General features: G+C 42.2%; 2 protein-coding genes across 2 annotated transcripts; both read left to right on the top strand.

Moving 5' to 3' along the window:
* The first annotated feature begins 260 nt into the window (after positions 1-260).
* Positions 261-8,358, top strand: LOC105899842 (olfactory receptor 6N1-like). The gene is made up of 5 exons (XM_031572835.1): positions 261-512; positions 621-962; positions 3,157-3,996; positions 8,049-8,149; positions 8,298-8,358. The coding sequence occupies exons 1-5, from the start codon at positions 261-263 to the stop codon at positions 8,356-8,358; spliced, it is 1,596 nt and encodes a 531-aa protein (XP_031428695.1).
* Positions 8,359-11,661: 3,303 nt separating this feature from the next.
* LOC105899844 (olfactory receptor 4N5-like) lies at positions 11,662-12,624 on the top strand. Its single transcript, XM_012827061.1, has one exon. The coding sequence runs from the start codon at positions 11,662-11,664 to the stop codon at positions 12,622-12,624; it is 963 nt and encodes a 320-aa protein (XP_012682515.1).
* The last annotated feature ends 2,129 nt before the right edge of the window (positions 12,625-14,753 follow it).

Raw genomic sequence — 14,753 nt, forward strand, 5'->3', positions numbered from 1 at the left:
GAAAAGATCAGAATGTCGTCTAAGTACTCGAATACAAAGGACCGTGACACCGGCATTCAGGGTGCAGGCTGTGGTGGAGGAGGAGGACAGTCCAGAACAATTCTTCTCCACCAGCCAGCCATTGTCTACCCTAGCCCACATAGCCCATCTGACCTCCCAACAGCAGAGGGAGCTAGAGGCTATTAATCCACCTGGCCTGTTTCACAACAGTGGTGGAACACTCAATTCCACTGAAGGACACTAAGCCTGTGCGCCAGTGGATGTACCAGGTTGCCGAGCGTCTTCTGCCTCTACTCAAGGCGGAGGTGGAGGAGATGCTGGCGTTGGCCGTGATTGAGAGGTTGACTAGTGAGTGGAGTAATCCAGTGGTGCTAGTGCCAAAAAAGGATGTCACTATGCGCTTTTGCATTGACTTTCGGCGCGTAAACGCGCAGTCTCAGTTTGACGCTTACCCCATGCCCCAGCTTGAGGATTTGATTGAGCGCCTGGGGGAAGCGTCACATATTGGACTCGTGTAAGGGCTATTGGCAGGTGTCTTTGGTCAGGCAGCTAATCCCTACACTGCATTCCGGACCCCACAGGGTCTCTTCCAATTTGTGGTGATACCCTTTGGCCTGCAGGGGGCGCCTGCCATGTTCCAGAGAATTATGGACAGTGTCTTGGCTGGCACGGACTCTTTTCCTGCGGCCTACCTGGATGACATTCTGGTGTACAGCACCACTTGGGAGGAGCATCTGCATCATCTAGTTAAGGTTTTGCAGCGGATTGAGCGTGCTGGTCTGACTGTCCACCCACATAAATGTGCACATGTCCAGGAGGAGGTAAGCTACCTGGGACATGTTTTTGGCCAGGGAGTAATCCGGCCACAGAAGGACAAGGTCCAGGCGGTGCAGGACTGTCCATGGGCCTGGACAAAAAATTACGTTCGGCCCTTCCTAAGTTTGGTGGGCTGGTACCGCCAGGTTTGTGGCACCAGTTTTGTACCAGGAAGTCTGGATCCACCCAGATCCAATGGGGAGAGAAAGCCATCATCTCCTGCATGGTGTTTTTTTCCCCCATGTTCACCACCAACTCCAGTCAGCCTACATCCCAAAACGTGGGGTGATCGCCCGGTCCCTCACAAGTAGCATTTAACTCTCACTTGCGTCTTTGTCATTGTGAAATGAAGACAATGGTGAAGCAATTCCTATTTATATGTCAAATGAAAAAATATATACTTGTCACGTCAGTGCGTGATCCTGCACCTGCCATGCCCCCTTCAACATCAACTCGCTCACCTGCACCGCATCAACAATCCCCTTGGTACTGATGGCCAGCACCTGTCACTCCTACACTTAAACCCCTCACTCCCTTCACTCTGTGTCTGGCCTCGTATGACAAAGGACTTGCTGACCTGCGACACTACAGCCTTGGCGATCACTCGCTTTATTTATCCGTGCTCCTGCGCCTAGTTTTCGCGCACCTGCGCCTATTTTGTTTCTGTTATTCCCTGTTTAAAGTTCTGTTTAAAGTTTACCCCCAGCTTGTATTCGGGGCCCGTCCTTTAATTGTCTGTATCGACCACGCCCCCGGTTACTATCTGAAGCCCGGCCTCTAATTGAATCCCGGTCTTTATTTGGAGATTTACGGTAATCACTTAAATGCATTTAAAGAACAAACAATTAGTTTACATATTTTAACAAATACAATTTGTACATATTCTCATTGCTATTTATTTCCCAGTGATATTACTTCTCATAGACCTTTTTATAAAAAGTGCTGCATAAAATGTCACATCATCTTTTGTTGGGGTGGAGGTGTTGTGGCTGAAATGCTACACTGCAGGTGTGTGGTGAACAAAGGAGGCCAGAAGACTGACGGGTGGAAAATAAAACTGACCTACGCTAATCTTAACCATATTGATTATGGCACACTGTAACAGGCACGCATGAAGTGCAACTGTGTGTTTCAACGTGATGCCCACTGCAAACTCCAATGTTTGAACCCTCCGCTTTCCACCCAACAGATGAGCGTAATGCCAGGGCGGGCCTTCTATGTCTGGCTTCACCTCCCTGTCCAGATGAGACAGTGGCATAAATTCTTGCCGCTTTTTTAGTTTTCAAAGTTTTCAAAAGCTTTTCCACCCACACACTCTCTTTTCTTTTGTATCAGATCTTCACCATCAACTCAGAACAAAACAACCGCAAAACTCTTCCTCACACCACCTCAAACAGCACAATATCACAATAATGAAAACTCTGCCTTCCTCACATTGTCTCACATATCAACCTCAAAAGAAAAGACTGTGAGAACTCCACCCCCCTCACACCGTCTCACACATCACAAAAGAACACAGTAAAAGAAAACTTGACCTCTTGACCTGACCTGTAAAATTTTGGTTTAATGAAAGGCAAATACTATCTTCTCTCTCTGGTGATCTACCAAATAATGTTTATTCAAGGATATTCTTGAGCTATTTAAGAAGTGTTTTAAAACCCACCAAATTTGCAGTAATTAATATTGTTGTGTGCATTATGCTTTTGTTTATGTTACATTTTTTTGACAAAAACGTCTGCTAGATACCTTAAGCTTCAGCTTCTCATCAGAAATGACTGCTGTCAGTCACACATTTAAGAATTCATGTTACTGCATCTCTTTTCCTGGTTAATCCACAAAAGACAATGCTGAGTTGAAGTCTAAATTGAAAGATTGAGCTCTTAGAATACAACGTCTGGGTTATGAGAATAAGATCTGCAATGTTAAAATGTTACTCCTACGTATTCACTGTGAGTGTGGTTTAAAGAGCTACTCTCATTTCAGTTGCAGTTTGCTGTGTTAATCAGTGGAAATGTGATGGGTCCCTAAGGTAGAGGTTAAGGTATAATGAGCTATCTATCAAGTCTTTGTGTTTACAATGCAACAGAAGGTAGCCTGTCTCTACAGTAGCTCTACAAAACAGTTTCAAATATCAATATGTGAATAACTTTTTTTTTTTTACTTTGAGGTACAATACTGACACAATATGATATGTCACTTGAAGTGTGATTGTATGTGGATGTGTTTAAAGGCTATTTAATGATGTTACAGCAGACTTTAGCAGCACGATACATGTGAAATATGCTTGAGATAATGGAAAACTTTTCTACTTTTAAATTCTTTATTCATTCTGGTCTGCAGGAATTAGGAGTTTACAAGCCTCTGTACTTTTTGTTGGCATTTGTCCTTTATATCCTCATCATTACAGTCAACTTAACTTTGATCTTAATAGTGACAATAGAAAAAAGCCTCCATGAGCCTATGTACATTTTCCTATCTAATCTATGTGTGAATGGACTTTATGGGACTGTTGGGTTTTACCCTAAATTTTTGCTGGATTTGCAATTGGATGTTCACACAATAACCTACAGTTGGTGTATTATACAAGCGTATGTGATTTATACATCTGCAATGTGTGAAATCACAATTTTAACAGTGATGTCTTATGACCGCTATGTGGCCATTTGCAGGCCCTTGCAATACCATAGCATTTTGACTCCACGTGGTATTTTAAAGTTGCTTGTACTGGCCTGGGCTTATCCTCTTTTGACATCTTTAATATCTGTTTTCCTTACTGTTAGAATACCCATTTGTGGATCTCAGATCCGTAAACTATTCTGTGACAATCCTTCAATATTAAAGCTGGGATGTTCTAAAGCCGTAGCCAACCAGATGTTTAGTATGGTACTAATTACAGTTCAGATTCTACAAATTGTTTTCATTTTCATTTCTTATGCTCATATTGTCAAGGTTTGTATATCATCCAGTGAGGGAAGAACAAAGTTTACTAAAACTTGCGTGCCCCATATTTCGGTTTTGGTCATCTTCTTTATGACAGCACTGTCCGATCTTATTTACGGCTGGGATGGTTCAGAAAGTCTTCCAGTTAGTCTACGTAATGCATTGGCTCTACAATTTTTGATTCTTCCTCCACTACTGAATCCAATAATTTATGGGCTTCAACTTCCACAGATCCGAAAAGTACTACATTGTAAACACAAGATTATGTGTTTATCGTAGAAATGATTGTCTTAGTTATTGAGCATTATTTACATTGGTTAGTTGACACTCAAAATACCAATTGTTAACCACGTCCTGGTTTGGTAATCATGCTCTTAAATGAAGTTAGGTAAAGATGTAGTCATGAACAGCTTCATCAATTGTGTTGACACACTGTGACCCTAACTCGTAAACATAGTTCCTTTACTTAATCATGCATTTATGTCAGTTTCTACTCACAATGCTGAATTAATATACTATGGAGAACATAGGTTATAAAATGTATAATGTATGTAGGCTACTTTTTGAAAATATTTACAAAAGCTTACATAATGTATTGTTGACAAAGGGAGCTCATATTGGTCTGTATTGACTGACCTTTGAATATAACAGGAAGTAAAGTAATTGGGTTTTATTTCTAGTTTATTTATTTAAGATGCAGTTTATTATTTCTACATGTTGGTTGAGTTGTGTGAATATACTGTATCTGACAATATTTCTATATTAATCATTGATCATGACTGACATTATTAAATACATTTAATTATTTCATTACATTTTCAAAAATGTTTAAGTTGAATTGCTGCTCGCATTCATATTGTTATTGTTTTGTTCACAGATCAGAAGGCATTTAGTGTGATTTTTAAATGGAACACATTACAAGCACTTTTCCATCACACTAGGGGTAACAGGTAACTTGTTATTTACAAATATCAATCATCGTCATCATCAGTGATCATTTGTTTTATAGCCAGAGTACAAAAATAGAACTACCTTAGATGGCTGCTTGTATTGGCCCTTTCTGGTATACCAGGAAATTAAAAATAATTATGTCAATGTCATTTGTTTTGTGTGAGGCACAGTCCTAAACTCAGCCTTGTACATGAGGAGTGGGTGTACTAGTAAGGAAGCTAAAATCCATAGGTGCTGGTGTCTGTCGCTAGCATGGCTCTTAAGGTGTTGGGGAGTAAGGTTTACTTACTGCAAAGCTCCCCACCATTACACTCACCCCCCTAAACTTCACTAAAATATCAACAGCCACATTTTGTTATACCTGTAACTCTATGCAATATGTTTGTTATAAAATGCAGAAAAATATAACATATTGCAATCAAGCTGTATATTACTGTAGAATATGGTTATTTTTCATATGCTTTCTAAGGAGTTGCAACTCCAGTGAATTCCACCCCCACAAAAATGTATCACATTCACACCATGTTCTTTAACAGATAAATGGTTAGCAAGACCCTCCCTGTCTGACAATCACACCTTTCATATCTAGGTGGACCCCATACTGTCCCCCTTCCTATCACGCCCCCACCTTGAACAAGACCCCCAGACACACCTATTATGTTAAGTTGTGTCTTCTACCTTACTATGACTAAAATCTAACTTGTATGCTGAGTGTATCATGTTGGGGAAAGAACATCATAGAGACACCAACACGTGTTGTGAGAGAACAGAGCAAGGAGAATTTAGGAGATATCGCAGCCTTTGAAGACAAGGCCAACACAGAATAAACTACACTATGGACCATATCTCCTAATTATCTCTCCTTCTCTCTCCATTGTAGCGTGTTGTGTGTGCTCGAGGTCTGCAGCATAGAATAAACCGCAACCACCACTAACATCGGAGCTAAAATCTTTCATTTGGTGTTTCCGCTGAGCTTCAACGATCTTTCACGTAGTGTTGATTCAACGATCTTTCATTAAATGTATCAAGTTGTTACAAAATGCAGGAATTCTACTACTTTATGAAGTGAAATTTCATTACATTTTAGAGAGTTATTACAAAATGCAGCGTTGTCACATATTGGATCAGGTCCCCAGAGTTAGAGGCTAGCACTGGATCCTCAGTGACACAAAGCAAGTGTGAACCCCTGTGTGCAGAGGCCAAGAGTCAGAGTCAAGGAGCAATTGAATGGATCTTTACTGAGGGAAAAATAGGAATGAAGAATTTTTTTTTCTCCCAAATTATCCAAAAAGGAAAACACATACAAAATGCCCTGGTTAATTCTCTCAGAAGATACAGAGATGTTCCCGGACAATACAAGCAACTTGGACAACAAACAATGCTGCACAAATGCCTTGTTTTCACATAATTTTGTTTGGTGTCCATAAGTCTGTAGAACTTACACATAATGCCCTCATGCGTTCAACGCAAGGAAATGTATTTCTTTACAGATGGCCTGAAAAGGAGTGCCTTGTGCGTTTCAGAAAGCCGCATTCCGGAAGAATTGGTATTTCCCTAAAGTTCCCCCTAAAGTAGCGGAGTGTAGCTCACTTTTACACCCCTGTCGTAAATACATATCGTGCTTCGTGTAGATTGAGTATTTGTTGACAAGCTGAAGGATATGGAACCGGCAAAGACAACACAAATATGACTCGACATAGTTTTATTCATTGTGATATCGGAGATGAATGCCAACATAACCAAAAGAATAACAATCAAAAAGAATGACAACATTTAGTTTCGCTGAAATAGTGCTCGTGTTTTTAGCCTATATACAGTACATTGTTTTCTAAGTGTTTGAATGTGGAGTATGTGTAATCGAATAAAAGGTTGTTGACAACATGAAAACGGCACATATTGTGCATAATACACAATGGAACGTGTAATTTATTACAAGCTAGCCAAGTTAGGTTTTCAAGGTTGCAAACTTCCAAGGCTTACTTGGCATGTGATTGGCAAAGACTGACCAAATTCTTTGGTGTGTGATTAATTTATTTGCATGCTAGTCAGAGACGGGACTGAGGTCGATGACTTTTGCCATCTACAAAAACTACATATCTCTGTGAGACAGGGATGACACTGATAAGGCTACAGCCTACATCGCATTCTTCCAAAAATAACATTGGCAGAGATGTACATTACAATACATGTATTGTCATTGTTTTCCCGTAAGCCATAGGACAGATCACAATAGCTTATTGTCAAAGACCGTATAAACAGTTTTGCAACACTATTAGCTAAATTACAAAGGATAATTCATGCATGGCTAATGGTGTATGAGGTTTGGATGTATACAACAGTTTTTTATATGGTTGTGTGAGGGACCGGATGGTCACTCCATGTTATTTTTGGGATGTGGCGACTGGACTGGGTGAAGCTGTGGGGAAAAAACACTGCACAGGAGATGGTGGCTTTTGTATGAAAAAATATATCTCTCTTTGGGGACTATAAACCCCAACACGTGCCCATAAAATAAAACATACAAGTACAGGCCGTACTCAAAGGCACTCCAAGTCACCTGCACCCTGGGCACCTGCTTGTCCTACTGAGGCCCAATCACAGGCACCTGTTCGACCCAAGCCAGGCCCCAAAACATGCACCGTGACTCGAAGCTAAGTACATACACTGGCCATACAGAAAACAATCACATACACTAGGCACACAGACAAGGCATACAGACCAAACACAGAACAGAGGCACAAAAGACACAAAACAAGGCCAACAGTAACTACACAACTAGTCACAAAACACTTCACCTTTCAGCAGGGAAGTGTTTTACCTTAATACCTAAAACAAGTCCTCTTTCTCAGTGTTCTCTCTTGTTTTTCTCAGCCAGTCCCCTTCATGAAAATGAGGCACCCTTTAAATAGGGCACAGCCACTTTGGCTTAATTAGGTCCAACCATGGACACAGGGGAGCCCGGACCCAACCATTATGGAGGGGGAGTCCAATAGTCTTAAAGGGCACCATCCCTTCTTGCCACGGTGAGGAGGGGGAGATTTCACCTTCTCACAGGTTGTATTGCAGGAATCAACTTCAACTTCTGCCTCTTCTAAAGTAGAAACAAGAGTGGAGGAAGAGGTCAGAGGAGCAGACGAGGTAGGGTATGGGGAGGTGAGAGCACAAGAGGGAGAAGCGTTAGGGTCAGAAAAGATATTGACCCAGATGACCTGAGGAGGCTGCAGGAGCTGCAGGAGAGATGAACAGCTGAAATGCAGGTTTGCTTATTTGTCAACAAAGATTTATCAGTCAAAAAAAGGTTTATGTTGTAGACAAAAGTCCATTCCCTGACCGAACCCCAGAAAGACTTACTATTGGATAAGGTGATGACAAGACAACCAGACCAAGAGGACAACCCGACTGAGCACTGCCCAGATAAGTGGAATCGGTCGGAAGGCATGAAGTAAGAGGTCTGGCCACTCGTGGGACAGAGCATCCCTGCCAAGACACTCCACCTGTTCCGCATACCACAGGGGACAGTGTGTGGTTTCCAAGTCCATTGCTGCCGCACCACATGTGTTCCAAATTAGCTGCACTATCTCTTTGTGTAGCTGCCAATCTGTCGGTCTTGGTACCCCTTTGGACAGCGAGTCTGCTGCGATGTTGAGGTGACCGGGAATGTGTATCGTACGTAGGGACAGGAGGCGCGTCTCTGCCAGGAGTGCCAGTGCCAGCTGAAGGGAGGGGAGAGACCTCGTGCCTCCCTGATGATTTATGTGAAACACCACTGAGGTGCTGTCCGTCCTGACTAACACATGTTTTCCAACCAGGGCATGCTCAAAGTGTTTCAGAGTCAGGAAGACCACTCACCCCTTGGCACTGCCACACACCCCCCCAGTCCATGAGGGAGGCCTCCGTTGTGACCACCTCCCTGCTTGCAGGTGGTGGATCCATACTAACTCTGGGCAGTAGAAAGTCCTCCATTGAAGTAGACATGACTTGCAACTGTCGGTCACCCGCACCACAGTCCGTATGTGGTGGACTGCAGACAGGCGTAGCACAATCAGACACAATTGAAAAGGCCGAAAGTGCAGAAGCCCCAGCTGAATGTCTGTGGTTGCTGCAGTGAGCAGCCAGCAAGCTTCAATAGCCGGATGTACGGGATCCTGTGCCGACTCTCGCTAGTGCATGCTCAATTACTTCCAGTCTCGTTCTGGTGAGAGTGGCATGCATTGCCTTGGAATCCAAGTGCATGCCGAGAAAGTGTATTGAGTGTATCGAGCAGCCAATCGTTGGTTGTTATTGCTTTCCAGTGTTGTAGCTGGAGTGCTGAAAAACAAGTTTTCGTCGACCCCCGCCGGTCAGCGGCGCCCGCCTGCTGATTCGTTGGCCCTGGGGGGGGCGCTGAAATGGAGGCTGCCTCGCAGGCAGTGGACGAGAGTGCGCACTCACAGTAGTTCTGGGTGGCGGTGGAGTGGGCCTGTGGTGCTGGCCACGGGAAAAACTGCCTTGTGAGTACATCAGTGTATGCTGCGTTGCACGTGTGCCAGGGTGTGGCTCTCTAAAGGCTTGGCACCGATCGACATGTCATAAGCATGATTCGTTTGCAAGCATCCTTCTCTCTAAAGCCTCCTGTGCGGCTGGCCCAAACAGGTGGCCAGGTAGCTGCAGTAACTGACACAGGTTGTTACGACACACTTCTGTTAAGGGTGACTGCGCTAGCCACACCTGTTGTCTTGCATGTGCCAGGAGACCCAGTGTTCTCCCGCAGTTGCTAGCTATTGCGCTGAGTGCTTGGAGAGAGGCGTCAAGCAGACCAGACACAGCAACATCTTGAGGGGCTGAGTCCAAGGTAGAATGTAAGGCCAACAGCAAATGTCCCAATGTGTTGCCAACACGTCACAATCTAGCAACAGTGTTGTAGGTCTTGACCAGCGTGCCATCAGTACGCCTACATTCTTTATTGGGGCATCGCACATCTTGGCGTAGAGCTTCATCGGGAGAAACAATGAGAGAAGCTACATAGGGCTCCAACACAGGCATTGAGCCAAGATCGGTGGCATCTGCCAACATGCGAGCAGCACGATCTGGCTGGAACGTCAGGGCTGACTGAATGGCTGTCCATACCACTTCAGTGAAGTCTTTACAGTGAGGCACGTGTGCATGCTTTGTTCCTGGCACTAAGTTGCACAGTAGGTTGATTAGGGCCCAATGGAGCTTGAGGTAAGTCCAGCTTCAGCTTTGCGAGTGCCATGCTGATGTTGCCACGTAGTGACAAAGCTACAGAAGAGACTTCCAGTGTCTGGCTCACTGCCACTAGTTGAGTGCAATTAGGACCGCAGTGATGGTGTTAGTGCTGCATCCATGAGAGGCTGACCATGGGGTTCAGCAAAGAGAGAATCTGTGGCTGCCACTGACATAGCATCAGTGTCTTGTGGCTGCGTGTCAAGGGAATTATCAGGCAAGGGGAGAGCGTGAGCATGAAGTTGTGCTACACCTTCTGCCTGATCTGTGTGGTCCTCCTCAACAGTGGTTTTGAATGTTCCTTGCCCTTAGAATGTTTACTTTTAGTACCACGCAACTCACCTGTAGCGGGATAATGCTACATTCAGGACAGGGGTTAGATAGCGCAGCTTCAAGATGCTCCATGCCCAAACACGAAGGACAGCGGTCATGCCCATCAAACATGTCCATACCAGCAAAGCACTGTGTGCAATAAGTAGAATGCTCCATGTTGCAGTGTTTAAAAAAAAAAGGTGAACAATGACACATAGCCGACACGTCGGGTATGTCTTAATGGAGAGTTAATCCGGCTCACAACAGTGTAGCATAGCTACTTGCTAGCAGGTTAGCGACGTAACCGTAACCTCACCTATAGCTGCAAAGTTAGGCTACGATTTTCACCAACGAAGGACCCCCAAACCGAGGGTGTTCATTGGGAATAGAGCAATGATTCCGAGCGAGGGAACCCTGGAAACCAATAGGAATTCGCTGGAATAATAGTTTACTTACCAGAATCGAAAAACCTAGCTGACAACAAGGTCCTAAATCCAATCGCGTTGATTTAGACTACAGCTAGAAGGAGAAGCTGAATGCTTAGCCCAAGTTAAGCTGCGTGAGTCTAACAGAAAAAAACTGCCAGGCGAGAATGAAAAGGAAGATCATGACGCACTAATCAATAAGTTTGCGTAACCAATGCATGAGTGCATAATATCTTCCACTATGTTTATCGCCTCTGGCGATCTGAAAATATGAAATAGAACTAGTATTTAAAGACACAGCTGCTAAGTGTATTGATATGACTCTTTTAACTTTCATTATTTTAGCCTCCTTAGCTTCAGATTTCAAAACATAATTGCTGACAGTATGAGCTTTTTTTCTTTGTCTGCAGCCCTTTTTTATGCTGCAGTTACACACTATCACCTCTTGAGGTATAGTATTGTGAGAGAGGCTGGACCATTTCCCATATGCTGTTGTTATTTCTAGTTCATTTTGTTAAATTAAAATGTTTTACACTAAAATTCTTACATATGGCACCTTTAATTTAAAATTGTCCTTGTTATAGCCTTCTATGCTTAGACAGAACTGTTGTCTTCTAAAAAAAAAGAACATTCATATTCAATAACATTTGAAACCCAGGGTAAAAATTTCACATTCATATTTAATAACATTTGAAACCCAAGGTAAAAATTTAAATGTACATCAATTGTTAATCAGAGAAGAGAGAATAGTGAAGAATTAGTGACTACCACATAATATAAATTAATTATGCTAAGGACCTTTGTATTGACTACAGCAGACACAGTACGCCAGGGGATATACAGTATCTCACCCTTGGGAAAGCTAGTGGCCATAAAACTCATGCAGTGTTTTGCCTTCACAAAGAGAGGTCTATTTCTAATTAGGTCATTTTCTTCTTGTCAGTTACTTGACACAGTACTTCTCACGAGAGAGGGAAAGGAAAGGTCAGTAACAATGGAAAACACATCCACTTTTAAGTTTTTCATTTTATATGGAATGCAGGAATTGGGGAGAAACAAGCCAGTGTATTTTGTCTTGACATTTGTTTTGTATATTATAATTATTACACTTAACTTAACTGTGATTATAACTGTTGTAGTGCAAAAAAGCCTCCACGAGCCCATGTATATTTTCCTGTCTAATTTATGTGCAAATGGACTGTATGGGACTGTTGGTTTCTACCCTAAGTTTCTGTTGGACTTATTCTCTGATATAGCTGTGATTTCCTACACACTGTGTATCTCTCAAGCCTTTATAATATATACCTCTGCCATGTGTGAAATTGCTATTTTGACAGTGATGGCTTATGACAGATATGTAGCAATATGCAGGCCATTGCAATACCACAGCATTCTTACCCCTCGAACTGTTTTAAAATTGTTATTACTCGCTTGGTTTTATCCTCTCTCAATGGCAGTTGTATCAGTTGCTCTCACGGTTAGAGTACCCATTTGTGGATCATTCATTGGTAAGCTATTTTGTGACAATCCTTCAATACTAAAGCAGGGATGTTATCCAGTTACTGCAAACCGCCTGTGGAGTATAACTATGATTGTGGGCCAAGCTATGCAGGCAGTTTTAATTTTTGTGTCATATGCTCAGATTGTACATATTTGTATAGAATCCACTGAGGGCAGAACAAAGTTCACTCAAACCTGTTTACCACATATACTAGCAGTCTTCATTACCACCCTTGCTATGCTGTTTGATCTTTCATACAGTTGGGATAGTTCTGCAAATCTTCCTCTTGGTGTACGCAATGCATTGGGCCTACAATTTTTGATTCTCCCTCCTTTTTGTAATCCACTTATATATGGTCTACAGCTCCCCAGAATCCGAAAAACTGTCTTTGAAAGTCTTGGCTGTTCCAAGAACAAACACATGAAAAGGAAAGTGAGAGGCAGCAGGCCTCCATGAGCAAATTCCTTTAGTTTATATTTTTAACACCAATTATGTTCAATTTTTGATGTTTTAAAGCTGTAAAGTTTTTATAATATATAAATATTTCCATCAAGAATCCATTATATATTTAAAGTTAAAGTAGCATCAGATATTATCCTCTCTTTTGTTTGAGATTCATTATCATTTATCACAGATGAAAATGTATATTGCTGCTGTCACAAACATTGGGAGGTTATGGTATCAGAAACATCACTGAGATTATTTCAGATTTGTATGGCCTTATGGTCAGGTCAGTGACAGCATGAGAAATCATAGTCTCGTCTAGTCTAGTCATAGTCTACACTAAATCAACTGATAAAACCTTGGTATGGCCAAGCTTGATATCCATGATCTTGGTCATGATATAACAAAAAATATTAAAAAGGCAATCTCCAGAAAACAGGACTCATATAGAGAGATTGCCTTTTAATATTTTTTAATACTCACAGCTTCATTGTGAACTCTAGATAAAAAATAACGATCAAATCAGTTTCTCAGACATTTTAATCGAATTGTCAAGGTAGCCGATTGAATTGCCTCTTGCCACTGGTTTTGCCAGTGCCTATGGTCAGCACATATCTGGGGGAGATGTAATCATTCATATGTGCATGTCATATGCACACAATGTCCTTACTTTTTAAATGGATTTGTGAAAGACTATTTTCTTTTTTTTCTAAGTTTTTTTCAAATTACATTATATTTTGAGGCTGTTGCAAATAGTGAACTCATGTTATACAATGTTGTGATGTAAGACTCAGTGCTGAGTAATTCCACGGCAAACAATTTAAGGAAAATTATTTGAACTCTTTCATGAAAGATATAGCTGCTTTGATGTCACACTCCTTAAGCACGCATGTACGTCCAGTTGTAGTGGTAAGAACATCTATTTTGGAAATGATGTGTTGCACAGGTACCCAGCATAAATCTTCTCTCCTGGGCCAGAAGAAACTTTTTGCTGGACCATGAGGATGCATGAATTGTATCAGAACATCTTGCTGGGCTTCAGATGTATCCCTGATACTTCCAACCCACCAATGACCATCATATACACAGGTTGTATATTTGCCAGGGGTCATGTCACTGATCTGGAAGCCCTCTGAAACCTCTTCTTCTACCTCATAGTTCACACAAAATCCAGCTATTCCAGACACTCTGCTGACCTAAAGTTTGGTTGTACTGGCTGGCTTGAAACAGTGATTATCTCTTATACCTGGCACTGTGATTGACTTTGCAAATCTGATTTCCAGCTTGAGAGCCATGGACTTGACACTTTCTTGACTAATCCAGATCATTTTCACGCCTGAGATGTTTTTTTCTGCCCAGCTGAAGAGGTCTGCAGGGGTTAGAATGTGACTTGTAACAGTGGCCTGCAGGCTCGCTCGTGCAGCCTCCCGCTTTACTGTTCCGCCTATTCCATCACATGGTGACTTACCATGTGATGTTGCAAAGAAGTTCCAGTCTGCAGAAACACTGAAGTCAGAGGAGTGATACAACAAATTGATAAAGCTTTTACGATTTTTATACTGAGAAGCAGCTCCATCACTGAAATAGTAAATCTTGTTCAAAGTGGGCAATAATTTCTTCACTTCAGGTATGACACTGCACAGAAAGGTGTAAACAGCAGCTGTATCATGCTTAAGAAAGTCACTTACTATACACATGCTTGAACATCTGAGCTGCTCAGCTTCCTTGTAGTATATTACAAAAGGGTGCAGCGTACACTGGGAGTTGTTCTGGGAGTAATTGCATACGTGAAATGTGAACAAAGAAAACACCCCTGTAACCAAATCAGATTGATTTATTCAAGTTGCTGTGTAGTGAGCTACCTGAGAAGGCACTCTTTTGATCAGTCTGTTCAGCCAACTCTAGTGCAGAAAAAATCTCAATCTAGGAACCAAACAGCGGGCTACCGTTTGCAATGAACACCTGGCCTTTATGTTTATGTTATGTATGTATGTATGTAAGGTTGTCACCTTCTATGTGGGGAAATAAGGGACCTCCAGGAAATGCCTGAAAGTTTATCGTGCAGTTAACGTAATGTTAACTATGCTGCTGTTATGTTTCCAAAACTATGCTGCTTGAAAAGAGGGTTTAACTGACAACGC

This window comes from Clupea harengus, chromosome 9, assembly GCF_900700415.2.
Source record: "Clupea harengus chromosome 9, Ch_v2.0.2, whole genome shotgun sequence".
NCBI classification, from domain to species: Eukaryota; Metazoa; Chordata; class Actinopteri; order Clupeiformes; family Clupeidae; genus Clupea; species Clupea harengus.